Source organism: Sphaeramia orbicularis, chromosome 18 (genome assembly GCF_902148855.1).
Source record: "Sphaeramia orbicularis chromosome 18, fSphaOr1.1, whole genome shotgun sequence".
Classification (NCBI taxonomy): domain Eukaryota; kingdom Metazoa; phylum Chordata; class Actinopteri; order Kurtiformes; family Apogonidae; genus Sphaeramia; species Sphaeramia orbicularis.
Window position 1 is genome coordinate 28724600 of NC_043974.1, and position 24580 is coordinate 28749179.

Below are 24580 nucleotides of genomic sequence, written 5' to 3' on the forward strand. Positions count from 1 at the left end.
CAAACCACTAGTTGCTTTACGCGCTCACGGGCGTGTCCGTGCGCAGTGACGTTTGCAAACGGGCTGGACCCAGGAGAACTCAGATGATGGGGTTTGAAGTGGTACGGTAGTGGTGGTTTTTGTGAAGTGCTGCTGTTCTGGCTCCCAGGTCGATGACTGCGCATTGGAGGTTTGGCTGAGGAGTTGCGCGCAGCATGGGCATCGGGGATTACATCTGTCTAACGCTGCGTGGTGGTGCGCCCTGGGGATTCTCCATAGAAGAGGGAGAGGGGGACACCTACAGACCTTTTGTGGTTTCCCAGGTACATAGTTATTTGTCTTATCTGTCTGTATTTAGTTCCCTTTAGAGTCGTGGATACTGGTCGAACTCATTTACACTTTTAATGATGTTGTTGTCCAGTTTGGATTAAAACTTTTACATGCTCAAAGATATTGTATCACTTGGATTGGAAGTCTAATGGTTGTTCAGAGAAAAAGATCTTTGAGCAGAACACTAGTGGGAGAGAATTTATTCCGAATACTGCCTCATCCTGCATTTTTGTGCGCGTTGGCTGTGTTTTGGTGCGAGATTCCTCAGGACCCTTATATGGTCAAGGCCAAAGCAGAGTGTGAAGCCCAGAACTGTGTGATCTGTTATCACTCAGGGAAAAAACATTATCCAACCAAGTTAAGAACCCACATAGTGAAAAGTTAGAATATCCATGCAAACAGAAAAAGTCATGGAGTATCAGCTTAACCTCAAATACCCCATGTCTGATACTGCATATGAACAACATCAGATAAGTTACAGGAAAGAGGTTATGCAAATTGGAGGTTCTAGCATGTGGACATTTTAGCTTCATTGCATTTGTTTAGTTTGATAGTGTGGTCATAAAAGTTTTAGGTCACAGTAGAGGATTCACATTCCCTGAATAGAGATGAACTACTTTACTTATGATGTACAGAGGGCAGTCATTTAGATACAGTCTGCACATGCTATTTGGGAGTTTTTAAGACAAAAGTTTCAATCCTAATGATGCATGTCTTTTATAATATAAACCAGCTGTTTTTAGGTTTTTAATAGTGTAATCTGACTAGTAATCTTTTGACATGATGATGCACGATTTGTTTTTGAAGTACATGTTAGAATTTGATAAACGGTGTCCCACTCTGGCTCCATGTGCTTTTCTCTCTTATTAGATTTATTAGTGAAGATATATGAGCTCAAAGAAGGACTGTTATGCAATAAATCTGTTAAGACAGAAATGAATATGCAGCCAGAGAGGGCTTTTTACTCTCAAATCAACTCTCAATGATTGGTACCTCACTGCAACTCCTAGTGGGCAATGCTTTTGTCATACACTCATGGAAAAAATTATTAGACCACCCTTCTTTTCTTCAATTTTTTGTTCATTATAATGCTTGGTACAACTAAAGGTACATTTGTTTGGACAAAAACAACAAAAATAGCTCATAAGAGTTTAATTTAAGAGCTGATATCTAGCCATTATCCACGGTTTTCTTGATAATAACCAAAATCACTTAAGTTCTTACATCAATAATTATGTAAATGTACTGCCAAAAATAGTGCTTTTAGTCATTCCATGTTTTCTTTTTTGTCTGTTTTAGTCACATGATACACACAGGAGTTGGTGCTTGATTGCATAACCATTGTTTTTGATGACTTTTGATGGTCTAATAATTTTTTCTGTGATTGTATATATTGTCTGGATCATAGGTATTGCAGAACCTCTGGAATTTGCTTCTGTATGTTGTCTACTGGTGAATAAGCTGATGTATATGTATCTCTATCCTAAAATAAATGCAATTAAAGTTGATTGATGTTACATGATAGGTTTCAGATTTTAGATTTCCTTTTAGATAGACTGTTTAGAGATAATGCCAGGTGCCTTAAGGCTCTATATATGGTATAGTCATCTTGTTCACAAGTACTCGAGTTGTACAGATCCCTCATCAGCTCATCGTCCACATGGTGAACATGTAAATATTTTTCTTAAGCTCCATTCCTGTAACATCAAAGCACCACCAGAGGAAAGCTGTAGAGGCCATGAAAGCATCAATAGATCACTTTAATGACAGATGCAAAACCTGTTTCAGAGAACTCAGGTAACATGGTTCTGGTTTGTTTATATTGTTGAAGCATTTGATTATTTATGAAAAATCATCAAAAACACAGTACATTTTTTTATCTCTTTATTTAAGGATCCCCATTAGTCTCTACCACAGCAGAGATTAGTCTTCCTGGGGTCCATGCCCAATATTAAAGTATTACAATTTTTACATTTTCAAAGCACATAAACAGAAAAAAACAAAACAAAACCTAGTTACATTAATTTAGCATTGTTTCATAAGTGTAAGGACTTTAGTTCAAGCACAAATATTCAAATTGTATCAGACAGACAGCAAAGTAGTTGTAAAAACTCTATTTATTCACCACTTTGAATGCAAATTTTGGTTCATTCTTATCTTGGAATATATTTACAAGTAGATATATGTGCAGTGCATCATAAACAGTTGGTTCTATCATCTGGGGGTTTCGTGTAACTCATCTGGAAGGCATAACCTCAAACATACCTCCAAACTTCTTCTTGTGAGAGGTACACAAAGCCAAGTTGGTTATTTAAAAGCTGAAAAAGCAAACATACCAAGATCATGAGAAATACTTCTAAGCTCATGGCTTTCCTGCGCCTGATAAAATGTGTTTTTGAGGCTTCTGTTGAATGTAGAGGATAACTGTGTTTTGTTTCCCCAAGAGAAACTGAGTGGTTTGTGTACTGACAGCCCGTACAGTGTAGGAGCATGGGGTATCCACTCGTAAAAGGTTCTGTCCATATAAGGAAAGCTGTATTTTTCTTCTAATTTGGAGTCCTGGCTTGGGTACAGAATTGATGAGGTCACTTTATTTTTAAAGCAGCAGAAACAGCATGATACTAGTCTTGACCCTGAAACAAGAAAACATGAAGGAAAAATATTAAGATTAAGGCAAAAACTTTCTGGATAAATTTAAGACTTTGGAACAATTAATAGTCGTGGGGTTCGAAATAACTCCAATCTCACCAACCTGAACATGAAACATTTTAGGCTGCTAATTAGTATGTCATGTTGGTATGTGGGATGTCAGAATGCATTAACTCATTCATGACTAAGTGAATTTCACCCTAATGCAAGTGAAAGTGTGCAGAGAAAAGTAGAATTTACACATTGAATGCAATTGGTATCAGCATTATATTCAGTTATTATTAGTCCCTTGCTTGGGTTATCTTGCCTTCTGCAGAGCAAAGAGGGCTCTTGTTGCTTGTTCTTCAGTGCTAATAGTGCACCAGAGGAACCTTATTAAGCTGCCAAGCAATCAGCAAAATGCCACCGCCTCATTCATTCAGCGCTGTTCTCCCAGAGTAAACAAAGTGCACCACAGGTCATTCCATTACTGGAGTGTAGGGATTGTGTTTTTCAGCAGAAAAAGTTAGACTGTGTGAGAGAGAAATGACCTCAGATCAGGACTGTGTTTGTTTACATCCTCTGTCTGTCAACATTAACCCATAAAGACCCAAACAGCCACCGACGACCAAAACCATCTACTGATCTAAAATGCTTAAGAACTTCTGATCCACTAATTCTGTAAACAATTGGTGTAAAACACAATTTGTCATCTTTTTATGGTCGTCAGATATGACCCATTCAGTTGTTCAAAGGCTCCATAGTTACCGTGGAAACACCGTCATCTTCTACAACACTGATTCACCAGTAAAAATCATAGAGTTTGATAAATAATGGTGAATGGACACATTGGGTTTTTGTTCAATTGATGATGTAGTTTGCTGAAAAAGTCACTTTTTCTTTAGTTTTATCTGTTTTTGATATAGTAACTTAGTATCTATAATAACTTTAATCTGAGCTTTTATGAACATCTACATGATCACATAATTGAATACAAGAAAATACCCAGTGTTCACTGAAAATCCACAAAATACAGAGGATAATGTCATAATAAATGGTGATAAATCTCTTAAGAAATGTAAAATATAGAGAGAAATTCATTCGGGAACTGACACAAAAGCAGCACTGGGTCTTTATGGGTTAATGTTAGCTCCTCAGTAGCTTTGTGTTTCGATATTATAGTTGTGAATCATAGTGTTTCTGGCTGTAGGACACAATCTAATACCACAAATGTAAATCTAAACAAAAGCATACATTTTACATACTACAAACATATTTTAATAAACTCTGGGGCATGTACATGATGACTGACTTAACACCAAAATTTGTAGTGTGCAACATTGCGTGATTCTCTGAATGCAAATGTGATTTAGGTGTATTATCAGCCTTTTTTTTTTTGTTTCAGATATTTTTTATTGCAAAGCCTTATCATAGTACAGACTTGAGATCCCCTGATTGGTACATTATGCTTCATTTTTGACAGTAACATAACAAACGCACAATCAGAAATTAAAAGAAACCTACATTGATAAAGTGAGGGAAAACAAAGAAGAAGAAAAAAAGAAGGGGGCGGAAAAACAAAAACAAAATTTGACATCACACCCCCCCATCCCCAGACCCACTGAGATAAATCGGGTAGTGCTGCGCTGTGGACTACTGCTTATGTAGTGGATCTTAACTGTCTAGCCCTTCCATATATGATATCACTGGTTTCCAAATTTCTGTCAAATTCTCCCAATTTGTGGTTAAGTGTGTATCTAATCCTCTCTAAGTGAAGGGTAATCATCACTGTTGTTGTACAGGCTTTATTTTCAGCCTTTTTTTTTTTTTTTTTTAACTGATCGCAGCAAAATAAATGAACACACAGATATCACAGTTTCTTCCTCTGTCCAGTCATTTTCTTTTCTTTTTTTTTTTTTTTATCTCTATCTGTATTCACATTATTGCTCAATTGTGTGTTTTTTCTTATATGTCCATGTATGATTAGTATTCAGTTCAGAATTTTAGCTCCTTTCCAGAATAACTGATCAAAAAAACTGACATAAAAGGAATATTTGGACAGATGGAACAGAAAAAGAAGACAAATACCTCTTTAAAATTCATATAATTGCTTCCAAAAAGGCCATTACAAGGACCTGGCTCAAAACTGATGCACCCCGTGATGATCAGTGGCTATAATAGAGGAAATCTACTCTATGGAAACTTTGACTTATTGCCTATGGATCAAGGAACATATCTTCATAAAGCGCTGGAGCAAATGACTGGATTATAAACAAAGCAAAGCAATTACTACAGTTTGTAATTTAAATATTTTGTGTTCCACCAGTGACCCATAGTATCTGTGTTGTATTGTGTGTTTATAAAACAAATAAAAGTAAAGTATAAAAAAAAAAAAGGACGAAGTTGTTGCAGCTAAAATCAAAATTTTTGATGTTTGCTGTTACTTTACTTTCTGGTCGGTGGAAAGTGATAAATATCAGATGAGTGGATTTAGAAATTAGATGTTAATATATTCCCAATGAGTCGTACATGCTACCTGTAAGACAGCTGGAAAATGTTTGCCTGAAATGTAAAAACATAATTGCTTAAAGCTGCAAAAGAACAGGAACTGCCGTGAGCAATGCAGGCGCATTATGCAGTCCTGGATTTCCTGTGATTTTCTGTTGTGTTAAAAGCTATTAAATAGATAATGGCTAACGGTAACGGGATAACACAAGCAAATAACATTGTCTAATCCTGACCCCCCAAATTGTTACAGTAAACATTGTTGTTCAGGGCTGGTGATGCTTTATTTTCTGGACGTTTTCTCCAATTTGAAAGAAAAAATATTTTCATGCCTGGAGTAGTGCTGTTATATGAGTAGCATATGTGACACAGGACTGAGATGCATTGTGAGGTCTTTCTCTATTGACCGTTACTCGACTTTGTGTTTCTTTGTGTTGCGAAGAGACAGGACGAGATATTTTTTTCCCCTCCTTTTTTGGAGCCCCAGAGGTTGCTGTGGCTTTACAGACAAACTGTTTTCCCTGCAGTGAAGTGTGAGTCCCAATAGGAAAGCACATAGGATACCTTATACGGCCTGTTTGCACACTCTGAAATACTATATAAGTAGAGTCAGATTTTATATGAAAGTTACAAGCTCTATAAAGTAACTCATAAATTACTGTTTAGCAGAGCCGTGTCCAAGATGTTGCTTATGTTGGACCTAGACTTGTTTATTGAAAGTTCTTCAGGATCTAAAGTGATAAAGTTGTGTCAAAGTGTCAGAAACAAACTTTTTTAGCAGCACGGCTTGTACTGTGCTGTTTTAATTTACACTCTGCATTTTGTTGACATAGTACATAAAGTGAAATCTTTTGCTCTTACATTAACTAGATGTAAGTTTTCTGCACATTTACACATTACTCCCCTGCTGCTTTATCTGACAGCAGTATGGGCTATGTGTGTGTGCACTGCCATCTAGTGTCAAACCTGTTATATTACAAGTGCAAACATTACTTTTTTTTTTTTTTTTTTTTTTGCCAAAACTTACGAGTATTCATGTTTGCGTTATGTTTTATGTCATTATTTCATTAAACTTTGGTTAGGATATGTTGTTGTTGTTTTTTTCCTCTGCTGTATAATGTATTCTTAGCTTTATGTTTGTTTCTTCTGATGTCTCTCAACTCTTCTTGTAATTCTCCAAGGATTTATGTCACCCTAGAAGGCAAGAAAAAAATAGCATCATTTACTTTAACTGAGTGCTAAAGTAAACAAAGAGTGTGTAGTTAAGTTTTGAAATGCCTGAATGCCTGAGCTGTGAGCTGTTCCACGATTTATGTGGCCTCTACTCGCCAGGAGGTCCTTCTGGGTAACAACTTTAATAAAAAACAACTCTGGGAGACTGTTTTCACTTAGTGATGGTTAGATGAAATACTTCATCTTCATCTTAATCTCTATTGACTGCAATGTATCATGAACATGACTCTTTATATTAGACCATAAATCCTTTTGATAATTAGACAGGAATACAAATGGCTTAATTATGGTGAGTGAAGTGTGTTACAGAGCATTATCTCTTCCAAGATTGATTCTGATGATACATATCCTTTATTTATGGGGGTTATTTGTAACTAAACTAAATCAGGGGTGTTCAGGCTTTCCCTTATAAATGTCTAATTTCTGAAGGTGTATCCTCTGATTACTAGATACTGAAGTAATCAGTTACCCTTCTTACTGTATGAGTGACCTTTTGCGCACAATTTATGGGGCTTTTTCTCCTTATTAAATGTTCTTATTAATGAACCATTTTATAGGCCTCAGGAACCAATTACAAGAGAATGAAACCATCAGTCAGTAGTTTAACTGTGTAAAGAGCTGCCCTTTAAATTGTTCTGCAGAGAGCTGGACTACTGTAATAATATACAGCCGTATGGTTAAAACACAGCGTAGGATTAAAACTGTTACTACTGACAGTGATTATACATTGCTTTACTCTCACCTGCAGTATTTAAGGAAATCCCCACATTTAAGACATCGACATTTATTTTATTTCATTGTAATTTCTTCTTTTTTTTCTCTCTCTCTTCTGCCCAGTTTACTCAGTTCTGGTTCCAGTTACTATTACCATTATAATTATCACTATGGTTGTTATTGTTGGTATTATTGATATTTTCTTGTGAAGGTCTTCGCCACCGTCTTCTTCCTTTTTCTCCCCCCTTCAGTCTTTCCTTCTCTTCTCCCCCTTTCTTCTCCTTCCCCCTGTTCCTTCATATCAGGTCGGGCATCAAAATGTGGTTCAACGAAACTCAAAATAAAGACAGTAGAATATTAAGAGGAGTCTCAAATGCTTTATGAAGTTCCCCTCGGCAAAGCAAGTTTGTTCAGCACCAAAAGGCAGCCATACTACCATTCTGCTGTTAGGATGCTGGACAAGACAAGTTTAGAAAGAAGAAAAAAAAAAAGACATTGACATATGCTGTGTTAGGAATAAGTTTGTGATTTATTGCCTTATCTTCTCATTTTCATGCTCAGGTACAAGAGGGTGGCCGTGCCTTCCTGGATGGGGTGCAGGAAGGCGACCAGGTGGTTTCACTCAACGGGGAGCCGTGTGCTGATCTCACCCTTTTGCAAGCCCATGCAATCATCGAAACATCAATCGGCTGCCTGCAGCTACTCCTCAAAAGGTAGAGCCACAAAAAAGAGCTAATAAAATGTGCAGTTTAGAAAAAACATACACAGAACTTCATGTTTGGAATCATCTGTGCACCCTTTTTATATATCCTTTATTTAACCAGGTAAAAAAAAAAAGCCTCATTAAGATTACAAATCTCTTTTTCAAGAGTGACCTGGCCAAGAAAAGCAGCATAACACACAGTTTCATTATCATTATAGTTACATTATCAACACATAATACAAAAACTTACAATCAATAGTTACAAAACAATCATTTGTGCAAGTTTTAAAAACAATTACATTAACCAAGCTCATTGATTTCACGCTCCTTTAAAATAGCTTTAAATTCACCTATAGTAACCAGTTCAAATAGATTTAGGTTGTTTTGCAGGACATTCCATGCAGACGGGACAGCATATTGAAATACAGTCTTACCCAACTCTGTTCTGGCTCTAGAAACCACCATCAGTATGTTTTTCTGCAAACGCAGAGCATACTGTTGTTGGTTTTTGTAAATGAAAATCAACTGATGAGACCACCTGCGAACATACAGAGAAGGGAATCCAGCCGTAGCATACAAAATACAATGGTGAACGCGATTTCCACAGCCAGTCATAAAATGTACGGCACAGTGGCAGACAGTGTCCAGGTTTTTTAAAAGATTTTCAGATGCATTCATAAAAAGGAGATCACCATAATCCATCAGAGGTAAAAAAGACACAGAAATTAATCGTTTCCTTGTATGAACAGAGTTTTAGCTTTAGTTTATGTACTAGAGCACAGGTGTCAAACTTGCGGCCTGGGAGCCAAAACCGGCCCGCCAAAGTTTCCAATCCGGCCCGCGGGATGAATTTGCAAAGTGCAAGTTAGGGCATCAAACTCAAAAATAATATGATAATAACCTATAAATAATGACAACACCATTTTTTTCTCTTTGATTTAGCACAAATAACATTAAATTATGAAAATATTTGCATTAAGAAACTATCCTTTAACAATAAAATGTGAATAACCTGAACAAATATGAACAACCTGAAATGTCTAAAGAAAATTAAGTGCAATTTTAACAATATTCTGGCTGCTACCAAATGTTTTGTGCCTTTGTAGATCTCATATGTAATGCACATGTATAAATTGTAAGTCGAGGCATAATATTGATTAAACTGTACTTATATTTCTTAACAAATTTCATTTTTTTCAGGTTATTCACATCCTTTTTGTTTGGATAGTTTGTAAATGTAAATATTGGCATAATTGAATGTTATTTTTTTGCCCGAAAACAATTTGGAGTTGTCATTATTTATTGGCTATTATGGTATTATTATACTGGTCCGGCTCACTTCAGATAAAATTTAACTGAATGTGACCCCCGGAAGAAAATGGGTTTGACACCCCTGTACTAGAGGTTCAATGTGCTGCTTAAAGGACAGATTTTCATCAATAATAATACCTAAGTATTTGTAAGATGACACCATTTGGATTTCATTCCCTTCAGTTGTTTTAATTTTAGGGTGCTGAGAGGGTGGCCGTTTTCTATTTGAAAAGACCATAACTTTACATTTGTCTGCATTTAACACAGATTGGCAGACTGGTAGCCATATAAGGGTGTTAGGACAATTCATTGATATGACAACTGAGCCATGCAAGTTTATAACAGGACTGAAAAAATTATCAGAGCAGAGCCGAATTAGCATTTAGATAGCATGTTGTTTTATGGCCTGCATCCTTTAGCCTGTATAGTTCAGTAAACCATCAACTAACATTTGTGTACATCCATGTCTGTGTGTGTATTAGTGAGTTAATGTGTGTGAGCCATGTTGACCTAGCAGCTGGCTCGGCCAAGGTGTTTTAGATTTATGTGTGTGATTTCCAGGCAGCTGCTCGGCCATTACTCAGTGGGCAGTGCCAGTCAGTGTATCAATATAGCATGGACTCAGATATGGCTGCATATTATTTTTGGTGTTTTTATTTAAACTGCAGGGGATGTACAGATATTTTGGAATCCCATTTCAATGTTTACGCTTTCCCCATGAACCACAGCAGGTCTAGAAATGACAGAATAGTATAAAGTAGACATTTGTATTACTATGTAACTATACAACTGTGCATCTGTTGACACTGATAACAGAAATCTCAAATTAAAATGTGGTAGAATATGTCACACCTTCCCTTTCGCCAATAATGGAAGTCTTTTAAGCTGTCACTGACCTTGAAGGTGGAAAGTCGGTGATGTTGAAAGATGATACTTTGAACTTAGCTGACCCTTTTACTTATTTTGCTGAAGGACGATTTAAGTTACTTGACAACTTCAGCAAGAGCATGACCACACCATATATAAACCCATTTAACACCATATGTTTAGAGTACGTACAAGCAAGTGGAGACACTGAAATAAACATTTAACCCATAAATTCATAAGAAAGACCCAGTGCTTCTTTTATTTCACTTCCCAAATGAATTTTTTTTCTATCTCTTTAACCTATCATAACTGATTGATTACCATTTATTTTAATATTATCCTCTATATTTAGCATTTTTCACTGTGAATGATATATTTTCCTATATTTAATTTCCTATATTTAATTTAGCTATTCATGAAAACTCAGAGTAAATGCAATGTTATTATATCAAAACAAAGAAAACTGAAGAAAAAGTGATTTTTTTTCAGCAAAGATATCAATAATAGAACATACAAACAAGTGTGACCATCCACTGTCATTGATCCAACTCCATGGGCTTTACTGGTGAATCAGTGTTGTAGAAGATGACGGTGTTTCCACGGTAACTACGGAGCCTCTGAACATCCAAATGGGTCATATCTGATGACCATGAAAAGATGAAAAACAGCATTTTACTCCAATTATTTACATGTATTGATAGAATAAGTGGATCAACAGGTATTGAACAATTTATATCAGTAGATGCTGTTGGTCACAAGTGGATGCTTCGATCTTTATGGGTTAATTGCTAAAAGAGGATTAAACACACTAACTACTTATCCAACATATGTAAATAATTAACTATTAAAGACCTTGAGTTAATATTGTGGCAACATTCAAATGAAAATTTCTTTACATTTAACCCTTCCTAAGTGATTTATCACAATTTATTCTAATATTGTCTTCTGAATTGTGCATTTTTCAGAGAAAATCTTTCCTTTTCCAATATTTGGTGATTATGAGATGTTCATAAAAGCTCAGAGTAAATTTAAAGGAAATTATATCAGAACAAAGGAGAGGTCTACATTGTCAAGTGTCATTAGTCAAACCACATGTGTTTTACATATGATTTAATGATGAAGAAGGTGACAGTGTTTCCAATTTCGTTATGAGCCTCTGAATGTCAGAAAATAAAAATATGATGTATTGATAGAACTAGTGGTTTAAAACTTATTGAATATTTTATATCAGTGGATGCTTTTGGTTGCTGGCGGCTGTTAGGTTTTTAAGATTAAATAAATGTCTAACTATGAATGAACATCTGAAATACCAGGCAAATTACTGTGGCTCAGAAGTATGAAAAAATATTGCAGCAATAGACCCTTTGACCTATGTTTGTTTTATAGTTTTAATATCGTACTTTCAATTCTTTTTCAGATCTGGACCCTGCACATGTATGGAGTCAAATTTCTCTCAATGTTTATATTTTTTCTAATCTTTTCATACAGTTTCTTACATTTTGCATTTATTGTTTTTCTGTTGTGGTGAGTTGTGAATTGCTTAGTTCTTCTCGTCCATAACATTTCATTGCAGTGACTGTGTCTTAATACAAATAAACAAATATAAATCTGAATGTAATAAAGAAATTAAACTAAAATAAAAACCTAAATTAAACTAAAGTAAACTAAATATTTAGATGAAATACATTAAAAATGAACTTGATCGGAGCAACTGAAATACAAATTTAATCCATTTAATTTTGAAACACAATCTAGAATCATGTGCTATTCCAGTGTATAAAAAGGTCATGGTGAAAGGATGTTATACTGAACTTCTACAGCCAATTATGCTTTCTTTTTCCTTCTAATGTTGCTAGCAGAATTTAGCAAGTCGGTAAAGTCATATCTGATGATGCAAGACTAAAATGTTTAACTGGGTGTCATGTTTGGAAATAATTATAGAATTACTAAGAAAGCACAAACAAGTCAACACTTATCATAAATGTTTTAAAACCCATCCGAGTTATTACCTGTGCAAAATGTGAGGCAAACAGCTTAAAAAGGACACATGAAATGTTTACTTTACAGACTTTATAAAACTAAAATTGGCAACCACTGTGGTGCCTGAGCAGAAATGTCTGACTCTGACTGTGACGGAAAATAAGGATTGTTAAGATAAACTAAAGAGTGATGAAAAAATAAAGCTGTGGCAGCTTGTATTGATGATATGAGGTCAAAGACTGTCTCTTCATGCCCCAGAAAACTCCTTGTGGGTTGAACTGCAGGCTCTTATCACTATCCACCCTCACTAAATGGGTTAACTCAAACACAAAAGCACAGTGTTCTTAACGACATTTGACATCTGCATTTGGAACATCCGATGTTAAAAAGTAAATCGGAACAATTCTCTTCTTAGCTCATGTTGTATTGACTTTCTAAGTGGTTTAATAATTATTTCTAAAGCTACAAAATCATCATGTTTTACAAATTTTCATGATCAAAACTCATTCTTTCTTTCCTCTCTTCCTTCCCAGGTGCACCAGCATCCCCTCTGAAGACTACGAATCAGAGGATGCATATTGTGCTGAGAGGGAATCCTCTGGAGAGGCTTTGGAAAGCACCACCCTCCACATCCTTTCCCCAAAGCACAGGTCTCAAAGCCCAAGGGAACTTTACATATCTGAGTCACAGGACGAGGCATACTATGGGGAGATGGACAGTGATGCAGAGTTCCCCAGGGAACCCCAGCTTCTTTCTACTGAGCTGCACCTGCCCTCATCTGTCCATCAAAGAGACCGGGAGCCTGTTTTTAGGGGAAATGATGAAGCAAGGCGCTGTTTCTCCCCTGGGGACATGGTGGAGCTCCAGGTTTCCCTGTCTGAGCAAACCCTGGATGACATAGGCTGCACCTCTCTTGGGAGTGCATATGGAATCGAGGGAGAACTCTCAAACAAAGAGGCCAGTGAGGTGACGCATACAGCCACTGCATCACACTATGTGCCGTGTCCTGTCAGAGAGCCCCTCAGCCAGCATGGAGTGGTGCTCAGCTCGCCCTCTATGCTGGGGCAGGTGGAGGTCGCTTTGCTACAGCCAGCAGCATCAGGAGCAGGGAGGGGCATCCAGAGTGGGGGAGGCGGAGTAGGTGGCCCCAGGGTCACTGCTGTTGGATCCCGAAATGAGGAAGATGAAGTAGGAGGGCACTACGAGGGAGTCCCTAGGTCCGTTACTGTCTCATTTGGAATTCCCACTGAAGAGGCCACACCAGCAGAGGACCAGGACTCGGATTCTGATTCTCAAGGAGATCAAGACAAACCAAACAAGCACCGGGCAAGACACGCCAGTAAGTACCCACTGACAATTACAGCTGGTGTGTAGTCTTAGTGTACATTTATCCTCTATTTGTGTGTGAGAGCGGATGTATGAATGGCAGGACTCTGTTCTTTAAGGGTCAATTTGCAAGTTAATAGAACAATAAATTGCATTTGTCAACAACATGTGTGCATTCCCAAGCCAGATGTCCAATGTGTAAGCCTCAGAATAGTATGTGTCACTCTGTAGAGGGGGCAGGGAGGGGGCTCATTCCTTCAAATGGAAGTGGATACATCCGGGTCTAATGCAAATCACAACAGAATCAAAGTGGCAGGAGCAGTGGGGAGTTTTAGTAGTATAGTAATAGTAAACAAAGGATCAATGAAAATAATCACAATGGAAAAAGATAAATTGGTGTTTTACTGATCATATATGCAAAGCTCATTCACCTTATAAATCATGTATCCATAATGTGTTTGAAAAGGCTTGATGATGAATGTGGATACAGGGGCGTTGCTCCGAACTGTGTTGAAGACATAAATATAACCCCAGCACGCTGATGATGCCTGCAGAAGTGGCCTTTTGACAGACACCAGCATGTGCTCCCCTAGCCCGTTACCTGATCCTCTCAAACTGGGTGCTTTAACTGAGCTAAAAAAGTGAGTCCATTGCTCACTCCCGCTGTCTCTTCCACCTTCAGGTTAGTCTTGCAGGAATATAAAGAAGTAAGACCGCTTGTTGTTTTATTACAGATGTATATTGTTAAATGGCTTGAGAGACTGAATGCTATGTGGTGTTTGTTATTGCCTCTACTGGAGTATCACCAAATGTGACAGATTTAAGAAGAAGAAAACGTTTTAAGTGGAGAACTTGTCAACTTACAGATAAGGGCTTGTAAAGACGCTTTCGTCCTGGTGAATTTACTGCACTGAGGCTATCTTTAGGCTCTGTCAATTCCCCACTGATTGCTAGTTTACAGGGATGAAGGACTAATTAGATATAGTGTACTGTCTGTGAACAAATGGAGATATTAGATATGGGTCAAAGGGTTTTATAGCTGCTTTTATGAATGTTCAGACTGAATTAACAAATTTGGAGAAATATAATTGCAGAAAAATGCTGTAAGAGTACATATATATACACATGTGATTTTTGTGTGTATGGATTTTGTTGTTTTATGTTTGAGGTAATCAGTTAATGCTTCTGTTAGTCTACTGTGGATTGTTGTGTGTTCCCGGCATCTGTTCAGTAATAGTTTATACATCATTAATGATTTGTTTGTCATATTGGAACTTGCTGTCAGTTCTGCTTCTGCTGTTAATGTGAAGGTAGTTATATTTACAAAGCATCTTTCACCGCTGTTTGTTCAAGCTTTATCTTGAGACTGCTAAACCATTTGTATAGGTTTGTATGATTAATTATAAACTTACTTTGCTGTGTTGTAAAAGTAATGTTCTACATCCATAACATAATAAGTCCATTACAAACGATTAAAGATCTGAGAAGAACAAACAAGACCATCATTATGTGGAGACTGAGAAGCAAGTTGCCATCAAAACAGTCTCAAACAGATGGAATTATTTATGAGCTTTTACTTCACTATGAGTTATTGGTACCTACAATGTAAAGTGAATTCTGCCCAGAATCTGTCTTCTGCTTCCCTTCTTTGAGATCATTTACTGAAGCACTGAACTCTTTTTTTTTTTTTTTTCCCTTTTCTACACAGGGCTCAGGCGTAGTGAGAGCCTGTCTGAGAAGCAGGTGAAGGAGGCCAAGTCCAAATGTAAACGTATTGCTCTCCTTCTTAAGGCTGCTCCGCCCAACCCCAACAACAAGGGGGTGTTGATGTTCAAGAAGCATCGGCAGAGGGCAAAGAAATACACTCTTGTGAGCTACGGCACGGGAGAAGAGGAACCTGAGTACGGAAGTGAAGAGGACGAGGACAACGAAGACGAAACCCATGCTGTTGAGTTTACTCTTGTTGCTCCAACAGATTCAGAATCAGACACACATTTGCTCACTAATGCCAATAGCAGCAAAGGTGTACTAACTATAAACTGGGATAAGGGTCTCCTTGAAATTGAACGAAACCTCAACAACCAAGAAGAGATGGAATGTTTGCCTGAAACCAAGGGCAAAGGTGCCCTAATGTTTGCCCAACGGCGCCAGAGAATGGATGAGATTTCTGCTGAACATGAGGAGCTAAGGCGCCAAGGTATTCCCGTTGAGGGACTGGTAGAGGCTGAAAAGAAGCAGGAAGTACACTCCTACATACAGTCTACAAATGAAGGCCATGCATACATGGATGTGAATATACACCAACAAACTCAGCACCAACAACAGTACCAGCAATATCAAGGGCAACAGTACTATGAGCAACAACAGCAGCAGCAGCAGCAGCACTACCAGCAGCAGCAACAGTATCAATATCAGCAGCAACAGTATGAGCAACAGCATTATCAACAGCAACAAATGTATCAGCAGCAGCTGGAGTATCATCAGGAGCAACAGCAAATTCAACAATATTCTGCAAATGTCAATGGCACAGTCCATCATCAAACCAATGAAATGCAGAGTTCTTTCAGTAATCGCACTGCAAAGCCTTTTTCAGCACAAAACATGGTGGCCACCCCTTATTCTCCCGCAGTGAGTGGGACCAATCAGGAGGCTGTGGGCCAAGGAGAGCAAATAGCATCCCGTGATGAACGCATTTCTACCCCTGCCAGTAGAACTGGGATTTTGCTGGATACGAGGAAAAAAGTCTCTGGTAAACCTATGTTCACGTTTAAGGAAGCACCAAAAGTATCACCTAACCCAGAGTTGCTAAACCTCCTCAACAAAAGTGATAAAAAGATGGGTTTTGAGTCAGGACCTGAGGAAGACTACCTTAGCCTTGGGGCTGAGGCTTGTAATTTCCTTCAGTCTCCACGGGTTAAACACAAGATTCCTCCACCAGTGGCTCCAAAACCTGTGATTAACCCCAACTCTCCTCCTTGGTCTGCACCAATAGAAATGACCAACCAGGACATGGCTCAGTGTGCTGAAAATAGTGTAATGACACCTGCTGTAGCCCCCACAGTAGATACTACTCCTGCTCCAGAACCAGAGCCAATCTCTGCACCTGCCCCTGAGCCCTCTCCCCCTTCTGCAGTGCAGGAGGTTTCTGCCAGCATTACTACAGAGGAACAGCATGCGTGGAGCCTCAGAGAGCAGGAATCTCAACAGCAGTCTTTGCAAATAAAATCAGCAGAGGACAATGTTCATATGATTTCTGCTACACAGCCTGAGCCTGCTCCTGTAACTTCCTGGAGTACACCACAAACACAAGTACAGCAACAGCCACCTGCAAATACGTGGCATCCGGCTCAAGCACAGTTCCAGGAACCTCCTCAGAGTGGTTCTCCACCGCAGCCAACATGGGTGACGCACCAGCCGTCTCAGCCTCAGCCTTCCACAAATAATTGGCCTCCTCAAATTCAGCCAACATGGAATCAGCCTCAAGAGCAAGCCCAGGCACATCCTCAGACGCCCTGGACCCAGCCTCAAGAGCAACCTCCATCTCAGCCACAGGGTCAGCCACCATGGGCCCAGCCTCAAGAGCAACCACCATCTCAGCCACAGGTCCAGCCACCATGGGCCCAGCCTCAAGAGCAACCATCGTCTCAACCACAGGTCCAGCCACCATGGGCCCAGCCTCAAGAGCAACCATCGTCTCAGCCACAGGTCCAGCCACCATGGGCCCATCCTCCGGAGCAGTCATCGTCTCAGCCACCCTGGGCTCAGTCTCATGAGCAGCCACACATCCAACAAATGCAGCCAACTTGGGGTCAACCTCAAGAACAAATGCAGCAGGCCCAGCCCCCATGGGCACAACCACCATCAAGAGACTCCCAGCAACAGCCACCCTGGATGCAACAACAAAAATCCCAAGTACAACCTCCATGGGTTCAACAGGTTCAACCAGAGTCCCAGCCACAACCACCATGGGTTCAGCAACCACAGCATCAGGCTCCTCAACAAGCATGGCCACAGACCCAGGCACCAGGTCAGCCTCAACCCCCTTGGGCATCACCTCAGCCTCAGCAGCAGCAGCCTTCATGGCCACCATCACAAACTCAAAGTCAACCTCCTTGGATCCAGGCAAACCAAGCACAACCTCCAGCTCAGCCTCAAACTAATTTGAATCCATGGGCACCAGTACTTCCCCAGGCTCAGCCCCAACAATCATGGCCACAACACCCTCCAGAACATGGTCAGCACCCTATGAATTCCTGGGGACCAGAGCAAAATCAGCCCCAGCAACAGCCATCTTGGGTCCAACCAACTCCACCCCAGCCAGCTCCACAGCCAAACTGGCAACAGTCTTCTGCAAAGTCTGCACCAGAGACACCAATGAATACTTGGCCTCCTGCACAGACACAGCCCCAAAACACCTGGGCACAACCATCACAGCCAGTACCTGGAAATGTTTCCACATCAATTGTAAACACTCGGCCTTCTCCAAAACCTTGGCAACCACCACAAAACCGAACCCCCCCACCTCCACCACAACGAATGAGCTCCTTTACCATCGCTCAAAGAGAAACCTCACCTATAAATCCAATGGCCACTGTTTTAAAGACGTCATCTACAGGATCTTCTTTTGAGATGCCTGCTGTCAAAGGGAAAGGAGCTGATATGTTTGCTAAGAGGCAGTCTCGCATGGAGAAGTTTGTTGTGGACTCTGAAACCGTGGAAGCAAACAAGGCAAGCCGCTCAACATCACCAGCTGCTTCCTTACCAAATGAGTGGAAATATACTCCAAATGTACGTGCTCCTCCTCCACGGGCATATAATCCAATTCAGTCCCCTTTGTATCCCCCAGCAGCAACAAAACAGCCTCCTTCAACTGGCCCTTCAAACAAAGATAAGAAAAAAGCAGAGAAAAAAGGCCCTCCCCCTAAACCCCTCAATGTTGTAGATGTCATGAAGCATCAACCATATCAACTTAGTTCATCACTCTTTATCTTTGGTTCAGCAGAGGAGCAGGCCAAGCCTCCTGCACCTAAGCCTGAATGTCCCCCACCAAACCCACCTGTAGAAAACCAACCAGTGAGATATGAGCAAATAGCTCCTATGCAGCCAGGTGGACAAATGAATGTTCCATACCCCCAACAGGCCTATGGGATGCCTATGCAAGCAATGATGCATGATGGCCACTACCAGCAAATCCCACCTAATATTTATCAGCCTCCTTATCAGCAACCTCCCGCTGGTCCTTACCAGCAAATGTATAACCAGCAGTATCAACAACCTGCTCCACCTCCTTATCAAGCCCCACCTCCTCAGTCTCCAAACTCCCCCTACCAACAGGCACCTCAGGCCCCCTACCAACCAGCCAATAGCCCTCCTTACATGGCAGCTCCTTCAGTGCCTTACCAACAACAGCCTCCTAGTGGCTACACGGCTCCTAGTGTCCGTGTAGCTGCAAGGCCTGATTCTGCATCAGGCAGCAACACTGCAGCTGCTCCCAAACCCAAGTTTACAGCTAAAAAGAGCTCAGCTCAGGTTTGGAAACCTTCAGGAGTTGATAAAGAGTGATCTGGCAGATCTGGTTGTAGAAATCTGATATGCTTGGTATATGCTTCCACCAAGGGTTAGTATTCTTATAGTCAGTTGCCTAATTGGATTCTATGAGCTCATAAATTTGTTTTGTAACGACAATCATCATTCTCACCTGCACTTAGTACTATTACAGAACATAAGGTTCTGGTTTCTAATGCTATTGTGAATACAAATTACTTTTGCAAAAATGCAAGAACATTATGATTAGGTGGGGATATATGTATATCTTATAAGAGACAAATGAGCCAAAATGAACTTTACATGTTAATAAAGCATGTACATTTTTAACTTGTTAATAGAAAATGACTGTGGAATTTTGGAAATTATTATAAATTAATATAATTTTGGTTGCAATGTAAGAATGTAGGGGAGAGTAAAGACTGCAGGTCGGAATGGAAGGAAAAAGAAATCAGAAATGTAAGCTAATGGACAGTGGCAAAAGGAAGTAATTTTTTGGAGATAATGTTGAGTGCCTGATCTTTATTATGCAATTTACATATTAAAAGCAGCAAAACTATCATATAATAATGTTGAATAAAACAATAAAAGACAAAGTAAACAAAAAATAAAAATAACATGTAGCAAAATACAAGGTGTACAGATACATTTTGGGTAGTAATATAAGTATAGAGATTATGTAAAAACTTTTAGTTGAGTTTCAAGTAATGGCCGGGCAACACATCAGTCATCCTTAAAAATGTTATTACTGACTTGCTTAAACTTCCTTAAACGTAGGATTAGGGAACAGAATATTTTTACATGCCATATCACTACTGCTTTCTTTTCCTTTTCACTTACTTCAGTGGGTGAGTTTTATTTTAAGCTTTTTACCAGCTGTTGCATCATGTTAGGTACTATATTTAACTGCCTTGTGAGAGGGAGTGCTGAGGTCCAGTGATAGTAGGCTTAAATTTCAACTTAAGCCAGAAAAAGCGACACTACGGTCTTTTCTTCTGATGCAGTGCTGCCCACTGTCCTTGCTTCACTCTCCTGTGCATTTTCTCTTGCTTTTGTTTTATATGAATAGTTGATAAATTACACACAAGAAGAACTATTGAAAGGAACCCAGCAGTGTTCACAAAAAATATTTTTCTTACAGGGCTGTTTTTGTTCTTCATGTTCTTCTTTCCCACTTTTCTTTTGTGTGTTTCTCTTCAGTGCACTTTCTGTATGATTCATTGCAGTGCCATTAAAATGTATTTTATCCTTGTTTGGTTTTCCTTTCCTTTGTTCTTTGAGCATGCTTTTTGGGTTCATTCTATTTCTAGTTTCTTTTCTTTACTACATTCTGAACTTGGCCACTTTCTACTTTTGCTATAAATACTGCCGAAGGTGTATTTGATCACACAATATCCATTGTGGTTCTGCAGTACTATAATAATAAATTAGAATAACACTAAGACCTTACCATTTTTGTGAAGTGGTGGTTTAGATTAAGAGCTTTTCAACAATAAAATGAAATACAGTTCATAGTCAGCCAGGAGCACCTCATTACCTAAATTACACACTTTTTAGCAATTGAAACAAATGCTTGAGCAGCACATTCCTGCACAATGACTAACTGATGCTGCATTTATGAAGGGTATTATTAGACCAGTGACTTCACTGAATACAGGTGACCTCATTTGGTAACTCTTCTGGTTAAATGAGCAGCGGCCGTACTGAAATGTATAGCCATGATGTGTCACGTATTCTCAGAAAGGGCAGTTATTTGTTAAGGTGTAATACCAATTAGTGTCAGCTGGCCGAGTTCTGCAACTATATTTGGAGAAATCTGATTCCTATTCAATGGATAGAGTGGACCACAACTATGTCAATTGTTTGATTACATCTGTGTCTTTATTTCATCCAAATGCAAAGTAGTAGTAGCAGTACTGATATATATTTTAATGTTTCTCAGTTAGAATTAATGCATAAAATAACAACAAAAGAAAAGACAAAAACCATAAGTAATTATATCTGGGAACGTTTATTAGATATACACACAGTAGATCATAGCACATATATCAGCATACATTCCTAATTAGATTCAAAATTCTTCTCTCAAATACTGCATCTCATTGACTTTGCACCCTAAAGAAAACCCTGTTAAAGTGCTGAATCAGCTAGTCCAAGTTTCACTCTGCACCACATACACTCTGGGTTTATTCTAAGTAACTGCAGGAACTAAAGGGCATAAATCTACATGACCAGAACTATAACTGGCCTGCATTCCTGTGTATGTTCCAAAACAGATGAATGCAAACCACAACCAATAATCACAATTACAACCAGTATCTGAAAGCTTTAGCAAATTCTGCAGAATGCCAGCTTGATAATAAGCATAAATGTTGCCATAGCGAGCCTGTACTCTCTATTTTTTCCTCTCCTGATCATACACCTCTTTCACCAGATGATGGCAGCACTGCCTTTTCTGTATGTGTACTTTTTGTTTCCATCTGGATGTATTGTTTGACTCACTGTGTGGAACAGAGGTGCTTTCTCACCCAACATAACCTTTTGGCTGTGTGGGCATACTAATGCAGCACTCAGTAGTTTATTTAGCATTCTTAGAACGTGCATTACTCTTTACCAAAATGCAGGCCCAATTAAATTAAAAACGACTGAATGTGGCTTACTCTAGAAAACCTCTGTAATTCTGAGAAGCACAAATTTAGTCACTGTGTTCAAGCAAAAGCAAACCAGGTCCACAATTACTAGGTTTTGTAGAGCTTTTAACAGCTGTTTTGTCAGCTACTTGTGAACATTTATTAGCATAGTTAGACAGAACCACTGACGTATACTACAATTTTAAATACACAACACAAGATTAGGGTATTCCAGCACTTAGAATATGTCTGGAATACCTATTGCTTTTTTTCCAGCGTTTAAAAAGCTGGTTTGATTTGGCCAGAGAGCTAGTCATAGAAACAAAAATGAACTCTTACTAAAACAAATATGTCTGGATCTTTCTTCTCAGGCACTTGGCCGAAGCTACTCCCTTTCTCCACCAGCCAGAGTGCCATCCACAGGCCAACAGTCGCTTTCAGCTTCTTCTTCTCCCAAGCCTTCTGCTCGAGTCTCCACAACTCCCCCAGCGAGGCAGACATCCTGGCTGGAGAAGGGCAGAAAACCACCTACTCCCTGGGAGGCTGCCTCCCAGCATCCCCTGGGCCTAGTGGATGAAGCATTCACCTTCCAGAACCTCCAGCAAACCCTTGCTTCGAATGTCCGCTTGGCAGCCCAACGCAAAACTCTGCCCGGGCCACCAGAGGATTGGAAAGCGAGGGTGTCTTACCAGGCCCCGAAGAAAACTGGCAGCCAGACATGGAGCCAGAGCCAAAGTCGCAGTTATAGTTGGGCACCACTGCCATCGTTTGTGTCCCCAACTAAGAGCACTCTCCTCGCCTCTGGTGTTTCTGCCGGTTATAGGTCCCTGCCTAGACAGTGGCAGCCACAGAGGTCAGTGGCAGAGGTAAACTTGGGGCGTTCAGTGTCCTCCTCTGAGTACAGGAGGCCCTTGGGAACACAAACCTACAAATCTGTGTACAGTAGTAACACTTGGAGTTGGAAGCGGTAGGAAAACTGCAACACTTTCATACCATTAATGAGTAAAATCCCATAGCTGAGTACATCCATAACACATTTAACTGCAGTAAAACATCGTTTTCATTAACATTAACATGAAATCGCATTAATATAAGTGAGAAGAGTGATATGATGTATGTTGAGGTGGTTGCTTGGTTTCATGTTCATTTACTTTCAGACACTTTCTTCATTTTACGTTGATATATAATTTCCTGCATGCTATAATTAGCTCAGAACAGATTGATAGATTATGTGAATTTAGGATTTATTTCTGCAACAATTAGCTTTTTTCTAGTATGGTTATAACACTGTAGTGGACCTAGAGTTCCTTGGGTAAAGCAATGAGTATGTTGTTAAGTATGGGCATAATGATTGTGAATGGATGTGTTTGGTACAAAGTAAGAGAGATTCAAGTAAATGTTACCACTGGTTATTCATTTAGCCATAAATTGAAATCGAATTATAGTATTTTGGCTTGTCTAGTGCAGAAATATGCTCTTAAAAGAAGTATATTAAAGAAAAGTTCATCATATCACATCTAGACGGGATACATTAGAGGACATTTGCATAAAAATATAATAAAAACTACATTAAAAGGAGTACCGTGTAATTGATAGTGAGGACTGAGTTCCAGATTGGTAAATAAATATAAAATGCTGCATGCTGAGGTGGCAGGCTGGCTTTGAAAAGTGGCTGTCCTTGTGGATTATTTTATGGCAACAGGAACGAACATTTTTTTTTTGTTAGGATCGTAGATTTTGTCACTTGTGTTGGATTGCTTTATCACAGTGATGGGACAGTTTTGGTGTGTTTGCAGGCTGCAGTTGCACTGCCTGTTTTGGAAAACTTTGCCTTGCTTTTGACACTTGAGTACTTGAACTAGGACACAATGTTAAAAGCAAGTGCACTTTCAATTAGGGGTTGGTATACCTGGTTTCAGGTGCATGGGGTGACGTCAAAGTTCTTTAGTGTGCACAGCGGGAAGGGTCTTTACTGGACTGCTCTGTAAATGCATTGTTTGTGTGATATCTGTGAAGGTAAAAGATTGGACTATCACAGTCTCTCGGTACTTAGAAGAGCTCTTACTCTAATTGTTTAACCCTCAAACGCCTACTAATTTTGTAGCCTTTTAACACATTTAACCTTTAATAAGTGAACTATCAACATGTATTGAATATTATCCTCTGTATTTTGCATTTATTAGTGAAAATCAGGTATTTTCCTATATGTAATTTACTGATCATGTAGATGCTCTTAAAACCTTAGAGTTAATTCAAAGGTTCTAAAAATCAAAAGACAAAACTGAAGAACAGAGACTTTTTCACTGAAATATACTGTATCATTAACCGAACAGCCACTGTCATTTATCAAAACATAAGATTTCTTAGCGAATTGATGTTGTAGAAGATGACGGTGCTTCCATGTTAACTACAAAGCCCTCAAACTTCCAAAAAAAGGAGATAATTTATGCTGCTGAGAAACTGCATTTTATTGATAAAATTAGTGGTTGGAAACATGTTAGATCAGTAGATGCTTATATTTGCTAATGGCTGTTTAGGTCTTGAGGGTTAAATACTGGGTTTTACAGGTTGTCCTAGTTGCCATCTAGACACATTTGTTTTGGTGACAGTGTTCTTTTTTTCATGAAACCACTTTATAAATCCTTTAACGTAGTCTACACATTTAATAATCGTACTTCAGCAAGGCGTGCCCCTAAAGCCATGTCATTGCGTACTTAACCAATGTGGGTTTCTTATAGGCTATTGCACATAATTGAATTGCGTGTAAAATGAAAATAAGATTGAGCCCAGTGGGAGTCCAGTGTTTAAAAAAAGCCTGTCAGATATTAAG

General features: G+C 39.1%; 1 protein-coding gene across 2 annotated transcripts; it reads left to right on the forward strand.

Moving 5' to 3' along the window:
- The first annotated feature begins 131 nt into the window (after nt 1-131).
- synpo2a (synaptopodin 2a) lies at nt 132-24024 on the forward strand. 2 transcript variants are annotated; one of them, XM_030162731.1, is made up of 5 exons: nt 132-302; nt 7951-8102; nt 12784-13589; nt 15285-18364; nt 22122-24024. In XM_030162731.1, the coding sequence occupies exons 1-5, from the start codon at nt 195-197 to the stop codon at nt 22719-22721; spliced, it is 4746 nt and encodes a 1581-aa protein (XP_030018591.1). In that variant the 5' UTR covers nt 132-194; the 3' UTR covers nt 22722-24024. The 2 variants fall into 2 exon arrangements, with proteins under 2 accessions (XP_030018591.1, XP_030018589.1); XM_030162729.1 differs by lacking the exon at nt 22122-24024 and having other exon boundaries at nt 15285-20372.
- Nucleotides 24025-24580: the final 556 nt, after the last annotated feature.